The following is a 19,047-nucleotide window of genomic DNA, read 5'->3' on the forward strand; positions in this document are numbered from 1 at the left end:
AGACAAGGGGTAGGCAGGGAACTGGCAGGATGGTTCAGGAATTTATTACCACATATTGGATCAGAGTCCATGCTCCACTCTATGCTCTCTGCAAAGGAGAATTACCTGTAAGCTTGGGAGAAAGAGGAAAAGATTCTGTGAGATCACCCATTAACTTTGACTTTCATGTCCTATTTTTGTTTTTGTTCTTGGGTTTAGTATCTTAAATTTCTGGATCAGCTTTCACAGAAAATGAAGTTGGACCAAATGGCTGCCGAACTTGGTTTTGACATGCGGCTGGATGTGGTTTTAGCTCGAACAGAGCAGCTGGTTCGTCTTGAGAGCAATGCAGTCATTGAGAACAAGACCATTGCCCACAATTTGCAGAGAAAGGTAAGGGATATTGAAACTTGCTAGTATTGAGAGAAGAAATTTCTGAAAAACCCAAACATTGAAAAATAATGTACTGCCACCATATTTACCAGTGTAGCTAGGAAGAATCTTATAAAAATATGTATTTAGAATTGGAGGCTGAATTTCAAGTCTGAAGAATTGATAAGTGTATCTGTCACCTAAGGTCGTGTTTCACTGTGTGTAACCAGTACCCACAACGACAGTGACTTAAGCGAGTAGAAGTTTTTTGTTTTTTGTTTTTTTGTTTTGTTTTGTTTTTCTCACACGAATTCCTGGAGACAGGAAGTTTGGGGCTGGTGTGGCAACTCTCCTCTGTAAAGTCTTCAAGGAACCAGGCTCATTTCAGCTGATTCATTTCCCATCCCTAGGGTGATCCTTATTCTCATGGTTCCAAATGGTGCCTGGAACCATTATATCTGTGTTCAAGATAGAATAGAAGAAAAGAGTGAGGAAGAGGGCTGTAAAAGAACAAGCAGAGCCATCTTTTGAAAAAGGCACTCAGAATTTGCTACATGAACTTTTGTTTATATCCCATGGCCAGAAAATGTATTGGTGGTCAAACCTAGCTGCAAGGGAGGCTTGCAAATGTAGCCTTTATTCTGGGTAGCCATTTACCTAGCTAGAAAAAATTCACAGTTTCTATTACTTTGGGAGAGGAGGAGAACTGGGAGGACATTTAGCAGCCTCTGCATTTATAAGCTCAGTTGCGCTAGAAATTCTAGTAGAGAGAGAAGGGCTTACTTTTCTTCACTCAAACGAAGAGTTAGAAACAGTTTAGACTAAATCAATGAATGAATGGATGAAAGGGATAAAATATAATTATTGGTTACATAATTATTGGTATTGGGGAAAAATAGGAAAACACAGATGTATTCTTATAATAGTTCTTAGGAGAAAAATGCTGTGATACAATTCCAGTGTAGATGCTGTATAATGAGTCACATCTGGGTTCCCAATTTGGTTCCATCAAGCTGTGTGACCTTGAACAAATTATATACCTCTCTGTCTCTGTTTCCTTATATTTAAGATGGGGATGCTATATACCCCAAGGAGTTGCTATTTTTTAATAAATAACATTTTCAAACCCTTGGCTCACAGAAGTTGCTGTGTTCATGTTTGGCTTCTCCACTACCATATCTTGAGAAATATTTTATAAAAGATAGCATACAAACTCTATTACCTTTAGAGACATTAAATTAGCTACCATTCTTTCCAAAGTTCTGCTCAGATCATTGATGCTTTTTCTCAATATCCAACACTATTACTTCTTAATAATTATATAATTATTAAACTTACCAGTTTATAGAATTTACCAGTGTAAAATTGCAATGGAGTGGAACTTTTTTTTTTTGAGACAGAGTTTCACTCTTGTCACCCAGGCTGGAGTGCAATGGCATGACCTTGGCCCACTGCAACCTCTGCCTCCCAGATTCAGGTGATTCTCCTTCCTCAGCCTCCTGAGTAGCTGGGTTTACAGGCATCTGCAAACATGCCTGGCTAATTTTTGTATTTTTAATAGAGACGAGGTTTCACTATGTTGGCCAGGCTGGTCTCAAACTCCTGACCTCAGGTCACTCGACTTCCTTGGCCTCCCAGACTGCTGAGATTACAGGCATGAGCCACCATGTCTGACCTGGAGTGGAATTTGACATGAAGAAGCTTAAGAAAGGGAATTCGATGACAGAAATATTAAAAAGGCTTTGTTCAAAAGTGATCTAGATATGGAGACAGCTGTCACTGTTAGGCAGGATACTCAAAGCAGCATTTCAGTAAGTCTTTCCACCTTTTACCACTTTACAAGTGCAGAGTAGATAATTAGGGGAAATTTGGTGGTCTTCAGCTTGAACACTTGATAATACATGATTCTGATTCTGATGTTTGTAGCACATGACAGAGGTTTCTGTACTTAATATTCCATCCACTAATTGTGACATGTGGAGCCCAGGAAGATTCTTCCCCTCTATAGTCCATAGTCATTTTCTTAAATATCACTCTGATTTCCTTTTTTGAGTTTGATTACCAATGATAAATGATGTTTGAGAACCTGTCTTCTGCTTAGTTTGTGGACCTTATAGTCTGGGCATATAATAAAGACCAAGAAGGCTTCTTACAGTGTCTTTTATTTCTAAGATTTTATATGTATAAGCAAAGCTTTAAAGCAAAACTTACTTAAAAGTCTCCTTGGTATATCTCACTTTAAAAATATATCAACTCTCAGCCAGGTGTGGTGGTTTACACCTGTAATCCCAGCACTTTTGGAGACTGAGGTAGGTGGACCTCTTGAACCTAGGAGTTCAAGATCAGCCTGGGCAACATGGTGAAACCCTGTCTTTACAAAAAATACAAAAATCAGCTGGGTGTGGTGGCATACACCTGTAGTCCCAGCTACTTGGGAGAAGGAGAGGTGGAAGGATTGCTTGAGCCTGGGAGAGGGAGGCTGCAGTGAACCGTGATCATGCCACTATACCCCAGCCTGCACAATAGAATGAGACCCTGTCTCAAAAAAAAAAAAAGTTGATATATATCCACTCCCATGTTGGGGACCACCTATTCCAGTTCTAAGGGATTGAAATGAGCCGGTCTAGGTTGACAGTACTCACTTGCATTGTATCTTATTTCAGAAAACGTCAGTGCAGGTATTGTGGCCATTAGATGTTGGACAGGATTTTGTCTCTCTGTCTTATTATATTCTGCTCTTGATAAATTCATCTGAGGAGTTTTTTAAAAGTAATTTTATACTTTTCTGATGATGCACATAATGTTAGAGAGCATCAGATGTGGAAAGCTGACTCCTCTGCACATTTTCTGGGGCTCCTTTGTCTCAGAGTTTAGGTATGCAGTTAATTCTTGGAAAGGGTATGAATAAAAAATGCAATCAGGAAAAGGAATCCAATAACTTTTTTGATGGTTTACACATTAGTCTTATAGAGGTGTAGATAAAGATCAACACCTCTGGATATTATTATTACTGGGTAACTCATTTATTTTTACTATTGTCCAATTATTTTTAAAAAATCCCTGTTTGCATCAAACCAGCTAAAGACACAGAAAGAGAGACTGGAAAGCAAAGAACTACACATGAGCCTCCTCCGGCAGAAAATAGTCCAGCTGGAGGAGGAGAAGCAGGCACGCACGGCCTTGGTGGTTGAGAGGGACAACATGCATCTTACCGTCAGGAACCTGCAGAAGAAGGTGGAGAGGCTGCAGAAGGAGCTGAACACATGTCGAGACTTGAACACTGAGCTCAAAGCCAAACTGGCTGACACCAATGAACTGAAGGCAAGTGCTCGGCTCCATTTTGTTGTTGCTTTTTGCTAGTCACTGTCAATGTTTATGCAAAAGAATAACAGCTTTATCAGGACACACCAGAAAAAGAAAGATGAAAGCTTCCTCTGATTTTCTAGAGTTGTGGGAAAAATGCAAACAAGACACAAATCGGAGTACATATCCATTTAGTGTCTCTTCAATATCTGAAGTGAAGCCATCATCGCTAGGTGAAAAGTCAGCCAAAAAGTGGTGATGTTTTCTTTTCTTTTTTGAGGAGAAGTTTTGCTCTTGTTGCCCAGGCTGGAGTGCAATGGCATGATCTTGGCTAACCACAACTTCCTCCTCCTGTGTTCAAGCGATTCTCCTGCCTCAGCCTCCCGAGTAGCCAGGATTACAAGAGTGTGCCACCACGCCTGGCTAATTTTGTATTTTCAGTAGAGATTTGGTTTCTCCATGTTAGTCAGGTTGGTCTCGAACTCCTGATCTCAGGTGATCCACCCACCTTGGCCTCCCAAAGTGCTGGGATTACATGTATGAGCCACTGCGCCTGGCCTTTTAAAAAATGTTTTTGAGACGGAGTCTCACTCTTTTACCCAGGCTAGAGTGCAGTGGCATGATCTCGACTCACTGCAAACTCTGCCTGGATTCAAGTGATTCTCCTGCTTCAGCCTCCCAAGTAGCTGGAATTACAGGTGTGCACCACCACACCCGGCTAATTTTTTTGTATTTTTAGTGGAGACAGGGTTTCACCATGTTGGCCAGACTGGTCCCCAACTTCTGACCTCAAGTGATCCACCTGCCTCAGCCTTCTGAAGTGCTGGGATTACAACTGTGAGCCACTGCACCTGGCCAAAAAGTGGTGATGTTTTAAGTCCAGAAAAGAAATACATTTCTCCAAAGTGTTGGTGACTGCTATTAGTGATGATGCAGGGATTAATCACACTGGAATTTGCTTAGGAAGAAATGAGAAAATGCGCACAACTGTTTGCTGAAAAGAGTCAGGCAGGCAAGGGTATTTATGTTGTGCTCTGTAGGATGCATCATTACCAAGTCCAGTGGAGAAGGTCACCAGACTGGGGAGACATAATTCCTATATTCAAGGTGTTCAACTTCTAATGAAGGCAGAGCAGAAAGAAATGGAAACTTACAAGAAATTTAATCAAAAGATTCACATGTCATGCATGTGTGCCACTGGCAATAATATGTAACTTAATATGCACACATCATCCTCAGCAGGTGTGCAAATTGCAAGTGAAGTGGACAATGCTCTTTGCAGACAATGCTCTGAAACTGCTTTTTGGAAGGTTTCCGAATCTGGAAACAGACAGGCAGGGAAAAAGAATCTGGAATTAAGGCAGCTCTTGAACATGTGTAGTGGGGACCATGTTTTAGAAAATATTTTCCAGTGTAGTTACCCTTCTGAGTAGTTTTCTTTTCCCCACTGAAACCCTTCTGCCATGGGGACTAGACTGCCAAGTTGAAGTGTACTTCCTTGGAGAAGGGGAGAACGCCCCCCCCCCGCCCCCCAGAGAAGGGCACATATCTGAATACAAGGAAGGGGGAAAGAAAGGGAAAGCATCTGAGGTGGTGCCATGGGTGGGGAGAAACTATCAGAGGTAAGTCCCCTCAACAGTCCCTTTACAACTTGAGACTGACCTTTAGCGGGGATTTGGGGTAGGGTGGGATGACATCAACTGCTCTAACCCTGGCTGGAAGGGGCTGCAAAAGGTGATGAATCTTGGGGGCCTAGATTGTACCCCGATTCCCTGGAGCCTGGAGTTCCATTTTCACTAGTGAGGGAGATGGATGACAGCTGAAATGCAAGCTGGAGAGCTCATTACAGGAGCAGATGGGGGTGCTCCCTTCAACTGAGGGACAAAGTGACCCTCCATCAGAGGCCCTGGGGTAATCACCTAGGCCATGGCCCAGTAGCAGCTACAGCCAAGCCTTGAACTAACCAAGACCAGTGATGGGGCCTTGACTCTGGTGAGAGACCCTCACACATTTCACAAGTCAAATAATAGATACAGAAGAGATTCGGGGCAGCATGACGGCCAGAATCACTTTTCCTAATGTCACAAGGACTTTCCTCCATCCAGTCATCATCTCAGAAAGAAGGAGGGGAGAGAAGAATCCCCTAAAGATGGCATTGCATGAACAAAAACAAATCTTAAACCCAAGGAAATGCGGTTAGCTGCAACTACCATCTGCTCTAACCATTTGGGGTGACGGTAGTGGGGAGTTTGTTTCCTATATCCAAAGGACTATGCAGATTATCCTAAAGTTAATGTGGCTGGGACATTGCACCAGCTGCTCCTGATTGTAGGATGTGTGGGTGTTCATCCCTAGGCCAGAGGCACTCATCCCTCTGACGTCCTTGCTTATGAGGATACAGGAGCACTACTTTGTTAGAGAGAATAAAGGGCCTTTGGACACTTCCAAAGGAGGTAGAAAGGAAAAGTTAAAGAAATGGAAACCAGTGGTATGACAGTTAATAGTTGGAGAATGTCGTTGAACAAAATAGGAAAAGAAACCTCACCATTATAGCCAATGTGTGATGCAGACCTTTGAAAAGGAAACAAAATTTTGGGCTTTAGAGAACAATAAGGAGAATTTGCAGACCTGATCTAACACTTTTGAAGAATTTCTCTTACCCATAGGGAGGCAGTTGCATGTAGACAACGATGTGGCTAATTCAGAGCTGTACAGTGTTTCACAAACTCAGACTGAAAAACCAAACAGTCTCCAGTCTTTGCCAAGATTTTATAAACGCAGATTACTTCCTAGTACTGTCATGGTATTTGGTACAACATTGCCTCTGATCAAACAACAGTTGTTGGAGTAGAGGATGAGGATGAGTGACAGTCAGTGCAATAATAGGTGGATAGGAGGTCTGGTCGGCTGCTGATGACACCTTGACCATGTCCGGGAGTTAGGGAGTGGAAGAAGCTGAGCAGTGGACAGGGGCCAGATCACATGGAGCCTTATGAATCACGCTAAGATGTTTGGAGTTATCCTCTGGGTCCTGGGGAGCCATTGGAGGATAAAATTGTCAGGAAAGAGACTGAGAAGAAACAGAGAGAGATAGGGAGAGAGCAGAATGAGGCTATGGTCAACAGTACCAAGTGCAGCAGTGAGATAATGACTGAAGGAGTAACCACCACACTTGGTTTTGGAAAATCTGTAACTCAAGCATGTACAGATCATGGTGGTAGTGGGTGAGGGTTTTGAGAATAAGCCAAATTTCAGGGATGAAAGACAAATGAAAACAAAGACAGTGCAATACCTTTCTGGGATAGTTGGATAAAAAGGAGAAGCGAGGTGGGAAATAAAGTTGGCTTGCATATTTACTTGGTTGCTTTATTTTGCATAGACAGATCCACACACTTTTACAGATAAGATATAGGAAATGTGTAGAAGAGACTTGGTTTGACTGACTCAAGAATTACTCAGGCCCTTACACGTTTCAAAGGAATGTTAAGTCTGCCTTCCAGTGGAGAATAGAGCTCTCTCTAATGTGCTAACACAGTAAACGCCAACTTCATGCATTTATGAGATATCAAATACAGAATAGATTTTTATTTTGTATTTGATACGAATCCAAAATATCAGACTTCTGATATCAATGTCCAAGACAGACTACTGATATCAACTCTCCCCCCTTATACATTGCCTAAGCTAGTCCCTGTATTAATTTCACTATTCATAAAGTAATATTTCTGGACATCAGCAAAAATAGCTTTACTGTATTAATTTCTTCTACCCAATTACCACAAACTGGGTGGCTCAATACTCAATCCCGCTAACAGTCCTTGGTTTATAGCTGCATTATTCCAATCTCTGCCTCCCCTTCACGTGGCCTCCCCATGTGTGTCTCTCCTTTTCTGTCTCTTATAAGGACATCCATTGTTGGTGTTAGGGCCCATCCTAATTCAAAACGATCTAATCATGATACTATTACCTTAATCATTACCTGCAAAGGCCCTGGTCTAAATAAGGTCACATTCTGAAGTTCTAGGTGGACACAGCTTTTGGGAAGGCACTACTCAAACCACTACACTTATTAAATTAACAATTTTACCACTCTTAGAGGGACAATATAAAATAATAATTTGAATTACCTTTCTATGGTTTTTTAACAATGAGAAATGTTTACATCCCATAAAGTTTATTTTTTAAAGTGTATAATTGAATGGTTTTTAGTATATTGACAAGGTTGTGCAAACATCACCACTATCTAATTCCAGGACTTTCCATCACTTCTGCCACATCCTTCCGCAAAATCCCACACCCATCCGCAATCATTCTTCATTTACCCTTTCTTCAACTTCTGGTAACCAGTAATCTTTCTGTCTTTATAAATTTGTCCATTCTGTAAATTGTATATAAACGGAATCATGTAATACATGGCCTTTGTCTCTGGCTTTTTGTATTAGTCTGTTTTCCTGCTGCTGATAAAGACATACCTGAGACTGGACAATTTCCAAATGAAACAGGTGTAACGGACTTACAGTTCCACATGGCTGAGGAGGCCTCATAATCATGGCAGAAAGTGAAAGGCACTTCTTACACGGTGGTGGCAAGAGAGAATGAGAGCCAAGTGACAGGGGTTTTCCCTTATAAAACCATCAGATCTTGTGAGACTTATACACTATCATGAGAAAAGCATGGGGGAAACCACCCCCATGATTCAGTTATCTCCAACTGGGTCCCTCCCACAACATATGGGAATTATGGGAGCTACAATTCAAGATGGGATTTGGGTGGTGACACAGCCAAACCATATCACTTCTTTTACTTAGTATGAGTATACTTAATATTTTCAAGGTTCATCCCATGTTGTACCATGGATCAGTACTTCATTCCTGTATTGGTCAGGGTTCTCCAGAAAAACAGAAGCAATAGGAGGTGTGTGTGTGTGTATGTGTGTTTGTGTGTATGCAGACAGATATATGTAGATATAAATATCTAATATAAATATCTACATCTATCAATCTATCATCTATCTATCTACATGGAGAGATTTATTTTAAAGAATTGGCTCACACAATTATGGAGACTAGCAGGATGGGCTGACAGACTGGAGACCTAGGTAGAGCTAATGTGGTAGTAAAAATATGAAGGCTGGCAGGTTTTCCTTGTGTTCAGGGAAGCTCATTGTCTCATTCTGCTTATGCCTTCAACTGATTGGATGAAGCTTACCCACATTTTGGAGGGCACTCTGCTTTATGCAAAGTCTATCCATTAAATATTTGACCAAATATCTGGGCATGATTGCCCAGCCAAATTGATACATAAAATTAACCATCATAATTGCTTTTTATGGATGAGGAATATTTCATTGTATGGATATACCACATTTTGGTTGTCCATTCAGCATTTGATGAGCATTTAGATTGTTTCCACTTTTGGCTATTCTGAACAAGGCTGCTATGAACATTTGGGTGAAAGCTTTTGTACTTGTTTCTTTCTTTCTTTTTTTTTTTTTTGAGACAGAGTCTCACTCTTTTGCCCAGGCTGGAGTGCAGTGGTGCTATCTCGGCTCACTGCAAGCTCCACCTCCTGGGTTCACACCATTCTCCTGCCTCAGCCTCCTGAGTAGCTGGGACTACAGGTGCCCACCACCACATCTGGCTAATTTTTTGTATTTTTTGTATTTTTAGTAGAGACGGGGTTTCACCATGTTAGCCAGGATGGTCTCGATCTCCTGACCTCGTGATCCTCCTGCCTCGGCCTCCCAAAGTGCTGGGATAACAGGGGTGACACCGCACCCGGCCTGTACTCATTTCTATGTCTGTTTCAAAACCATGATTGAAGACCTTAATGCCTAGGTTATACAAATCTTCTGTTTTAAGACCCATGCTGTAAATTTACTCCTGAATTCTAGACCAAGAAAAAGTAGACCTTTCCAGATACTATTACATTTTAATTTGGCAGTCAAACATAAGTATTACAGAAATCCTTTTTGCAAGAAAAATGTTTTTTTCATGAATTTCTCTACCTGCGTTGAGTTAAAATAATTTTATTATAATATTATTTACATGTGTACAAACTTAAAACTATATAGAAATTTCTTAATCTTATTATATTTCTTAATATTATGGAATCCATACCAGTTTAGAAATCAAAACAAAGGATAAAATAGAATTTAAAAAATTAGGGATATTAATTCTATGTGATAGATTATTTTACTAAAATTACCATTGATGTGGTTTGGCTCTGTGTCCCTACCCAAATGTCATCTTGAATTGTAATCCCCATGTGTTGAGGGAGGGAGGTGATTGGATCACGGGAGCAGTTTTCCCCATGTTGTTCTCATGATAGTGAGTGAGTTCTCATGAGATTTGATTGTTTTATAAGTGTTTGACAGTTCCTTCTTAACATGCTGTCACTCTTGCTGCCACTATGTAAGACATGCCTGCTTCCCCTTCCACCATGACTGTAAGTTTCCTGAGGTCTCCTCAGCGATGCAGAACTGTGAGTCAATTACATTTATTTCCATTATAAATTACCCAGTCTCGGGTATTTCTTTTTTCTTTTTCTTTTTTTTAAGATGGAGTTTTGCTCTGTCACTCAGGCTGGAGTGCAATGTGCGATCTCGGCTCACTGCAACCTCTGCCTCCCGTGTTCAAGTAATTCTCCTGCCTCAGCCTCCTGAGTAGTTGGGATTACAGGTGTGTGCCATCATGCCTGGCTAATTTTTTGTATTTTTAGTAGAGATGGGGTTTCACCATGTTGGCCAGGCTGGTTGTGAACTCCTGACTTCAGGTGATCCACCCGCCTTGGCCTCCCAAAGTGCTGGGATTACAGGCATGAGCCACTGTGCCCAGTCAGGTATTTCTTTATAGCATGTGAAAATGGGCTAATACATCCATTAATAAGAATGTGTGGTACCAACTGCTCATGATACAAGTTCTTTTGAGTTTGGCATGTCTAAAGTTTATTTTCCCTAAGGGTATAGGAGTTATTGTACCATGTGTTTTATTTTAATACTGCAGATACTTGATTTGTGCCTATGCCATGACATAGTTTGGCCTTCACTTTGCATGAACACATTTATATGTTAACTCTGCCTTTACCGTTTTCTCTTTAGCCCAGGATAACTACTCATTGGCACAAATATAGCTTTACACACAAATCCAAATGCCAAGTACTGAAATCATGTGGCAGAATGGCAGAGGATGAAGAAAGTGCTTTGCATAATTCACATCATGCTAGGTGCTTTAGGGCCTGTATCAGTTATCATTAGTTTCAGCTCAATATATTGAAACACCCCGTAATATCAGTGGCTTAGAGAGGAGAGGCGTTTACTCCCTTCTCACTGGAAAGAAGCACCCGGCAACCTCAGTTTTCAACCTTCTGCTTCAGTATCCTAGCAATAGCTTTAGTCCTCAATGCCATCTTCTAGGCCAAGCTAGCTGCTGGGGCTCCAGCTTCACTCTAGTCATCAGAAAGGAGGAACGGTGGAAGGACACCTTGTGTGCTGCTTTCCAGGAATGATACAGCACTTCTTATGTCTCCATTGGCCAGAAATGAGGTCCAACTTAGTCCCTGGACCTCATGTAAGTGAAGTCAGTCTGAGAAATGGGTCTTTATTCTGTACAGTAAGAAAGAAAGTAAGAATAGCTATTTGGTGGAGAGCCATCAGCTATCAGCCTATATCATGTGGCCCAACCTTAGTAGGGAGCTGTGGCCAAAGATCAGCAGTCAGACAACCAAAAACTAGTGGAAAGCTCATTCTCTTCATTGCCGTCTTTCAAGGAAACACCAAAAGGGATTAACGTTCTTCAGCCACCTGTGAAGTTCTCTCCAACTTTCTAACTCTCTTTATATCTCCCAGACAAGACAGCCTCTCCCCACATTCCTTCCCCACTCCAGAACTTTCTCCAACCCAATGAGTATAGCCTTCCTTAATTTTTTCCCCCTGAGCTCCCATCTCGTACTCAGCTCTGATGATGTAGATTCACTGGATTTCTGGGACTGCTTTGAGCTCTTCCCACTTCTGAACGTGTACAGCAAGCAGATCTCCAGCAAGAGGCATGCTCCTAGGGGTCAGATGGTGAAGGAATGGAAGGGTGTGTCCTTATTAGGAACTGAGAAAGGTTCCTTGGTTAACGGCTACAAAATTACAGCTGTTCTATAACAGTATAGGATGACTATAGTTAACAATACTTTATTGTGTATCTTCAAATAGCTAGAAAAGAGGATTTTGAATGTTTCCAACACAAAGAAATGGTAAATGTTTGAGGTGATGAATAAAGCTAATTACCCTGATTTCGACACACACTCCTGTGGTAGGTAAGGGGTTGAAGTGCTGAACATCCATCTTTGATTTCTGCTACATTCCTGCTTAGTTACACCTTTTTCTTTCATTTTTAGTTGGCACATAACAACTGTACATATTTTTGGGATACGGAGTGATATTTTGATGCATGTATACGATGTATAATGAAGAAATCAAGGTAGTTAGTGTATCCATCGCCTCAAATATTTATCATTTATTTTTGTTGGAAACATTCAAAATATTCTCTTCTAGCTATTTGAAAATGTACAATAAATTGCTAACTAGAATCACCCTATAGTGCTTTAGAACGCTAAAACGTATTCCTTTTATCCAGCTGTAATTCTGTATCCATTAATCAACCTTTCCCTAAACTCTGCCCCACCCTTCCCAGCCTCTAGTAACCACAATTCTACTCTCTGCATCTATGCACTCAACTTTTTTAGCTTTTACATATGAGTGAGAATATGTAGTATTTCTCTTTCTGTGCCTGGCTTATTTCACTTTACATAACATCCTCTAGACTCATCCACGTTCCTGTGAATGACAGGATTTCATGCTTTATTATGGTAGAATAGTATTGATACATAGATTGATGATGCCTCAAGCCTGTGTTTGCCTCAGCTTCCGTAAATGATTGGAGCGTTGCCTGTCCCAAATGGGAAATGTCCCAAAGGGGATATTCTGGCAGTGTGGGAGGCTAGCTAGAGTTCGTGCCTAGGAGATGTATGGAACATACGTCCTACAGTGTGGTCCTGCTGAACAAGATGCCACTCTGTTTTGGCATTTCCTTTGGTCAAGTTAAAGAGCTGTCTCCCCTGTTTGTCTCTGGCTGTCCTCAGATATATTTTTCCCTTCAGCTACTCAAAGTAGATGCTTTCTGTGGGTTGAGGCAGGAACTGGCCTCTTACTAGGGAACTTAAGATGTTGGGGAAGTTGATTATTCACCTCGATCTTACTTTTTCCATTGTAGAAACCATGAGTCTGGGGAGGTTTCCTATCCTTGTGGTGCTGGGAAGACTGTGGGGAGAGGCACTGTGGCTATGGAAGTCTGATTTTCTCACTCTCTGCTTAGAGTTTTTTCACTTCTCTCTGGCTCCAGGAACTGTCTCATCCTTATATTTGAGTTCTGGGCTATTGCTGGTGATAATCTTGGTGCTGTATATTTGTTTTTGTTTTTGTGTATCTTGGGGTTTGGGGGAGCAGTGCCATCAGCTTGCTTCTATGCCGCAGTTTTTTTTTTTTTTTTTTGAGACAGAGTATTGCTCTCGTTGCCCAGGTGGGAGTGCAATGGCGTGATCTCAGCTCACTGCAACCTCTGCCTCCTGGGTTCAAGCGGTTCTCCTGCCTCAGCCTCCCAAGTAGCTGGGATTACAGGCATGTGCCATCACCCCGGGCTAACTTCTGTATTTTTAGTAGAGATGGGGTTTCAGCATTTTGGCCAGCATGGTCTCGAACTCCTGGCCTCAGGTGATCCACTCACCTGTGCTGCCCAAGTTGTTGGGATTACAGGTGTAAGTCACTGCGTCTGGCCTATGCCACCATTTTGAAACAAAAAACCTTTTTATCTTTTTGATGTAGGCATTTATTGCTATAAACTTTTCTCCTAGTATTGCTTTTGCTGTATTTCACCGGTTTTAATATGTTGTGCTTCTATTTTCATTTGTTTCAAGAATTTTTTGGATTTTCTTCTTAATTTCTTCCTTGACCACATTTGTCATTCAGGTGCATGTTGTTTAATTTCCATGTATCTGTAGAATTTCCAAAGTTTCCCTTGTGATTGATTTCTCATTTTAGTCCACTGTGGTCTTAAAAGATACTTGATATGATTTCTATTTTTAAAAAATTTGTTGAGACTTGTTTTGTGGTCTAACGTATGGTTTATCCTGGAGAATGTTCCATGTGCTGAGGAAAAGAGCATATATTTTGCAGTAGTTGAATGAAATATTCTGTAAATGTTTATTAGGTCAAATTGTTCCATAGTATAGTTTATGTCCAAGGCTTCTTTGTTGATTTTCTGTCTACAGGATCTGTCCAATACCAAGTGTGAGGTGTTGAAGACCTCAACTATTTTTATAATGGAATTTATCTCTCGTTATCTCTAACAATATTTGCTTTATGTATCTGGATGTGTTGGATACATATATATTTACAAGTGTTACATCCTCTTGTTGAATTGTTCTTTTTATCATTATATAATCACCGTTTTCATCTTTTGCTTACTTAAAATCTAGCTTGTTTTCTGTAAGTATAGCTAGTTCTGCTTGATTTTGGCTTTTGTTTGCTTAAATTATCTTTTTCCATCTCTTCACATTCCGTCTATGTGTGTCTTTACAGGTGAAGTGAATTTCTTATAGGCAGCATATAGTTGAGTTTTTAAAAAAATCCATTTAGCCACTAATTGGAGAGCTTAGACCATTTACATTCAATGTTATTACTGATCAGTAAGAACTTGTTATTACCATTTTGTTGTTTGTTTGCGATGGCATCAGTAAAGCAGGTACTCAAGACAGAAAAATGCCCCCTACTAAGTGGGTCTACAGGGGTTGACCTTGGACATAAATGTATTTTCAGTCTATATTTTTTAATTGAGGAATTTAAACCATTTACATTCAAGGTTGCTATTCGTGAGGACTTAGGCCTTTCATTTTGGTAATTGTTTTCTGTTTTTTTAATATATAGTTTATTCCTTTTTTCCTCTCTTATTGTTTATCTTTGCAGTTTGCAGTTTGGTGATTTTTGTAGTGATAACATTTGATGCCTTTCTCTTTCCCATTTGTGTATCTGCTTCAATAGTGAGTTTTAACTTTCATGTGTTTTCATTCTGGTAAATATAATCTTTTTGCTTCTAGATGTAGGACTCTTAAAACATTTCTTCTTGGACTTGTCTAATGGTGATGAGTTCCCTCAGTTTGCACTTGTCTGGGAAAAACTTGTTTCTCTTTCTTGTTTGAAGCATAACTTTGTTGGCTGTCTATTGTTGATAGGCATTTTTTTTCCTTTTAGCGCTTTGACTCCCATTTTCTCCTAACCTGTAACATTTGAGAAATCCACTGTTAATCTGATGGAAATTCACTTCTATGTGACTTTATGCTTTTCTTTTGCTGTTTTTAAAATTCTCTTTTAGTCTTTGACTTTTGACTTTTAGACTTTAATGTGCCTGAAAGAGGACCTTTTTAGGCTGACTCTATTTGGGGATCTTTGAGCTTCCTGTCTCTGTCTGTCCATATCTCTCATAAGATTTGGGACATTTTCAACTAGTATTTCATTAAACAGGAATTTAATGCATTTTCCATCTCTTTTTCTTCTGTAACTTCCAATAATGCAAATATTTGTTCACTTCATGGTGCTCCTATGCCACATAGAGTTTCTTCATTATTTTTTCTTTTTTTGGCTGGGTTATTTCAAGAGATGTGTTTTCAGGTTTAGAAATGATTTCTTCTGCATGATCTAGTCTATTGTTGAAGCTCTCAATAATGTTTTTAATTTTATTTATTGAATTCTTCAGTTCCAAGATTTAACCTTGCTTCTTTTTTTTTTTTTTTTTTATATTTATCTCTTTGCTGACTTTCTTATTCAGATCATTGAATTATCTGTGTTCTCTTTTATTTCATTGGGTTTCCTTAAGATCATTATTTGAATTCTTTGTCAAGCATTTCATAGAGGTCCTTTTCTTTGAGATTTGTTACTGAAGTTTTATTGTGTTCCTGTGGAGGTGTACTTGCTTTTTTCATGTGTCTTGTGTTCCTATGTTTATACCTGTACATCTGTTGAAACAAGCACTTCTTCCAATTTTATGAAGCCGCTTTGGTAGGGAAAGACTTTTTCCTGTAGATACGGCCTATATTGTTGATTGGGTAGAGTGTTTTGGCTTTGGTTCTGGGCGGGTACAGTTGTGTAGTCTCTGTATGATTTCTTTAGCTGTAATCAGTGTTAGCAGTATCTGTGACTACTTCAGGGTGTGGTGTTTTGTGGAGGCTGTGGTGTGGCTTTGCTGGGGATGGAGATGCTTGGCAGGCTGGTCCTTGGGCCTCTGGTGACACATGCAGGGATGAGGTGGTCCTACCACTGAAAGTGGGGGCGGATTGCCAGTGGTCATGGCAGAAGGCCATGAGTAGGTGGCTGTCAGGCTCTGGGGAGCATGCGCTTTCAGTCTCAGAAAGTGAGTTTGCCTCAGCATAAGTTTCCTCTCTGGAATAATGAGGTCACATGGACTCCGGGCAGCCGCCTATACTGGGCTTGTGTCCTGTAAGGGCTGAGGTCTCCAGTAGCTAAGTTTATAGATGTCCATGGTGTGCATGTGGACTGCTGGGGATCTCCCACTTCCCTTTTTCCTGCAATGGGAAGTCTCTCTTTGCTCCAAGCTGATCCTGGCTGACTGCTTTGTTTTCCTTTCTATGCTGCCCTCCTGAGATTTTGCATCTCAGAAGGTCTTTGTCACTTCCTTGCTGAATTCCAGTGTTCCTCCCTAGACACTGTTTGATGTGTGGTTATTTGTTGTTTTGGTCCTTCTTTGTGGTAGAGATGAGTGTTGGTTGCCTTTAGTTAGCCATCTTGATGACGTTTTCTACTTAGTTAAATTCTTGTGTCCTTTTCAAAGAGGGACACAGTATCTATTTGGGCCATCAAAAGACTCTCCCACTTTGCCGTCCTATCCCATTCAGAGAGCCTGTGCTCACTTCCTGGCTCCTACTGGGTGGTGTTTTCAGTGCAGCTTCCTGAAACCTTCCAGCTGGAGAATTTAGATCCTCTCAGGAAGCCAACACATCAAAAATTAAATTTAGTCATCTTCCCTTTCTGGGCCTTTGGCCCTTATAACATGAGATAATTGTTCACCGGATTTTAAAATTCTTTTCTTTAAGGAAGCAGACAATAGATACAGTGTTTATGACAGCGAAGCACACTTGGAACCTTCTCTGCCCTTGCTCGAGTCTGAGCGGCACATCAATCTTGTTTATGACCAGTTCTGTCCCACTGGAAGAGAATTAGGGGCACAGTCTCTCGCTGAACTCTGAGCTGGGTCTGAGGAGTTCCCTTAGGAAGATTAAGAAACCAACTTAGTCCCACTCCACTCTCAGGAATCTGTTGTTGGGTTTGAGGCTTTCTTCACCACTGTTGGCTCCCTGTTCTGCCCTGGTGGCTTGGCTCAGAGCTGCATTACTTGTTCTTGCTTCCTGGGAACAAAGATTCAGGCAGCCCTGAGGATTCTGATAAAGTCTCATATTTTTTAGAGATTCTTGGCAACAAATTCTTCTCATTAGGACTTGATTCATGAGCTTCTAGACCTCCAAGCTGTGTTCCATCACCTTTGGTAGATAGCCCACTGTAAATGTTTTCCCAATCTGAACAGACAGGCTGAATGTATCTGTTCTTTTATAGATACAAGGTTTAAAATTCAACATACCAATCCCAGCAATTTACCATTTGCCACATATTTTCTTTCAGTGAGATAGTTTGTATGTGAAAGGAATTTCTTTGTTTTAAAGAGAGATCACTTTGTTTTAAAAATTGATATTTACTTAATCAATGTAATGTCCCCATTTTGTAAAATGTTTAATGGTCTACAGAATATATTATTTTGAGCAATATGCTTATGTAACTTATAAATATGTGTGTGTGTATATATATATATTTAAAAAATTCTACTAGTAGGATCCATGATCAATACTTTCCCTTTCCCAACTTCTTGTTTTGAAAATATTCAATTGTTTTGAAAACTTTCTAATCTGTAGAAAATGGCAGGAATAGTATAATGGATAATCTTTTACCCTTCACATAGATTGTTAATATTTTACTGATTACTGTATTTTGCCTGGAGAGAGAGAGATAGATGTTTTATTTTGGCAAAAGCATGTGAGAGTAAGTAGCAAACATCATGACACTTCACCCCCCAAATATTTTCCCACATATCACTTAAGGACAAGGGCATTCTTTTACATGACCACAATACAATCAGCACACGTAGGCATTACCATGGAGACAATGCTCTGATGTATTGGTATCTACTATGCAGTTCGTAATCAAATAAACGTTTTGATAACTTGGGATCCATAAATGGTCTGCAAGGTCGGCCCCTGTAGACCTGCACTTAGTGGGTGCTATTTCCCTGTCTCAGGTATCTGCTCTACTGGTGATATGTTTCATTGGCTCTGTTGCTCACTTAGAATTTTTTCTCCCAGCTGCTGACATTTTATTTTCTGCATAGTTCTGAAGCTGCAGCAGTTGTTCTTATGCCTTCTTGATTGTAAGTTTCATAGAAGCTGCCAATTTCCAAGGGATTTAATCTCCTTTGGATGGAGCCAGGTCAATAGCTACAAAACTGTCTGAGAATGTCTGCCATCGACCTCCTCTCTGTCTAGAAAGGTGTCTTAGTCTCTCAGTGCTTTGGGAGGTTGAGGCGGGCAGATCACAAGGTCAGGAGATTGAGAACATCTTGGCCAACATGGTGAAACCCCGTCTCTACTAAAAATACAAAAACTAGCCGGGAGTGGTGGCATGTGCCTGTAGTGCCAGCTACTCTGGAGGCTGAGGCAGGAGAATCTCTTGAACCCAGTAGGCGGAGGTTGCAGTGAGCTGAGACTGCGCCACTGCACTCCAGTCTGGGTGACAAGAGTGAAACCCCATCTGAAAAAAAAAAAAGCGAGAAAGTTATCTGAGTCTATTAAGGCTGCTGTAACAAAATACCATAAACGGGGTGGCTTATACACAACAGAAATTTCTTACAGTTCTAGAGGCTGGGAAGCTAAAAATCAAGGTGCCAGCAGATTTGATGTCTGGGGAGAGCATGCTTCCTTGTTCATAGGTGATGCCTTCTTGCTGTGTCTTTACATGGTGGAAGGGGTGAGGCAGCTCTCTGGGGCCTCTTCTATAAGAGCACTAATCCCATTCGTGATGGCTCTGCCTTCATAACCTGATCACCTTCCCATGTTGTTATTAAGAAGATATTAAGTTGATATTAAGAAGAGGTCCCACTTCTTAATATCATCACTGTGGTGGTTAGAATTTCAACATATGAATTTAGGAGGACGCAAACATTCAGACTATAGCAAAAGAAGTTTTGTGCCTTAAGAAGTTCTATGGGTTATAATAGGTCAAAACTGTTTTTT

The 19,047-nt window shown here is 40.6% G+C and overlaps 1 protein-coding gene across 1 annotated transcript in view; it reads left to right on the top strand.

Moving 5' to 3' along the window:
• CCDC170 (coiled-coil domain containing 170) overlaps positions 1–19,047 on the top strand; it is a 99,614-nt gene that overhangs the window by 72,955 nt on the left and 7,612 nt on the right. The window contains exons 7-8 of the mRNA XM_011988731.1: positions 199–372; positions 3,430–3,672. Coding sequence (XP_011844121.1) covers positions 199–372; positions 3,430–3,672 — 417 coding nt within the window. The remainder of the gene's footprint in view (positions 1–198; positions 373–3,429; positions 3,673–19,047) is intronic.

Source organism: Mandrillus leucophaeus, unplaced genomic scaffold, assembly GCF_000951045.1.
Source record: "Mandrillus leucophaeus isolate KB7577 unplaced genomic scaffold, Mleu.le_1.0 Scaffold337, whole genome shotgun sequence".
NCBI lineage: Eukaryota > Metazoa > Chordata > Mammalia > Primates > Cercopithecidae > Mandrillus > Mandrillus leucophaeus.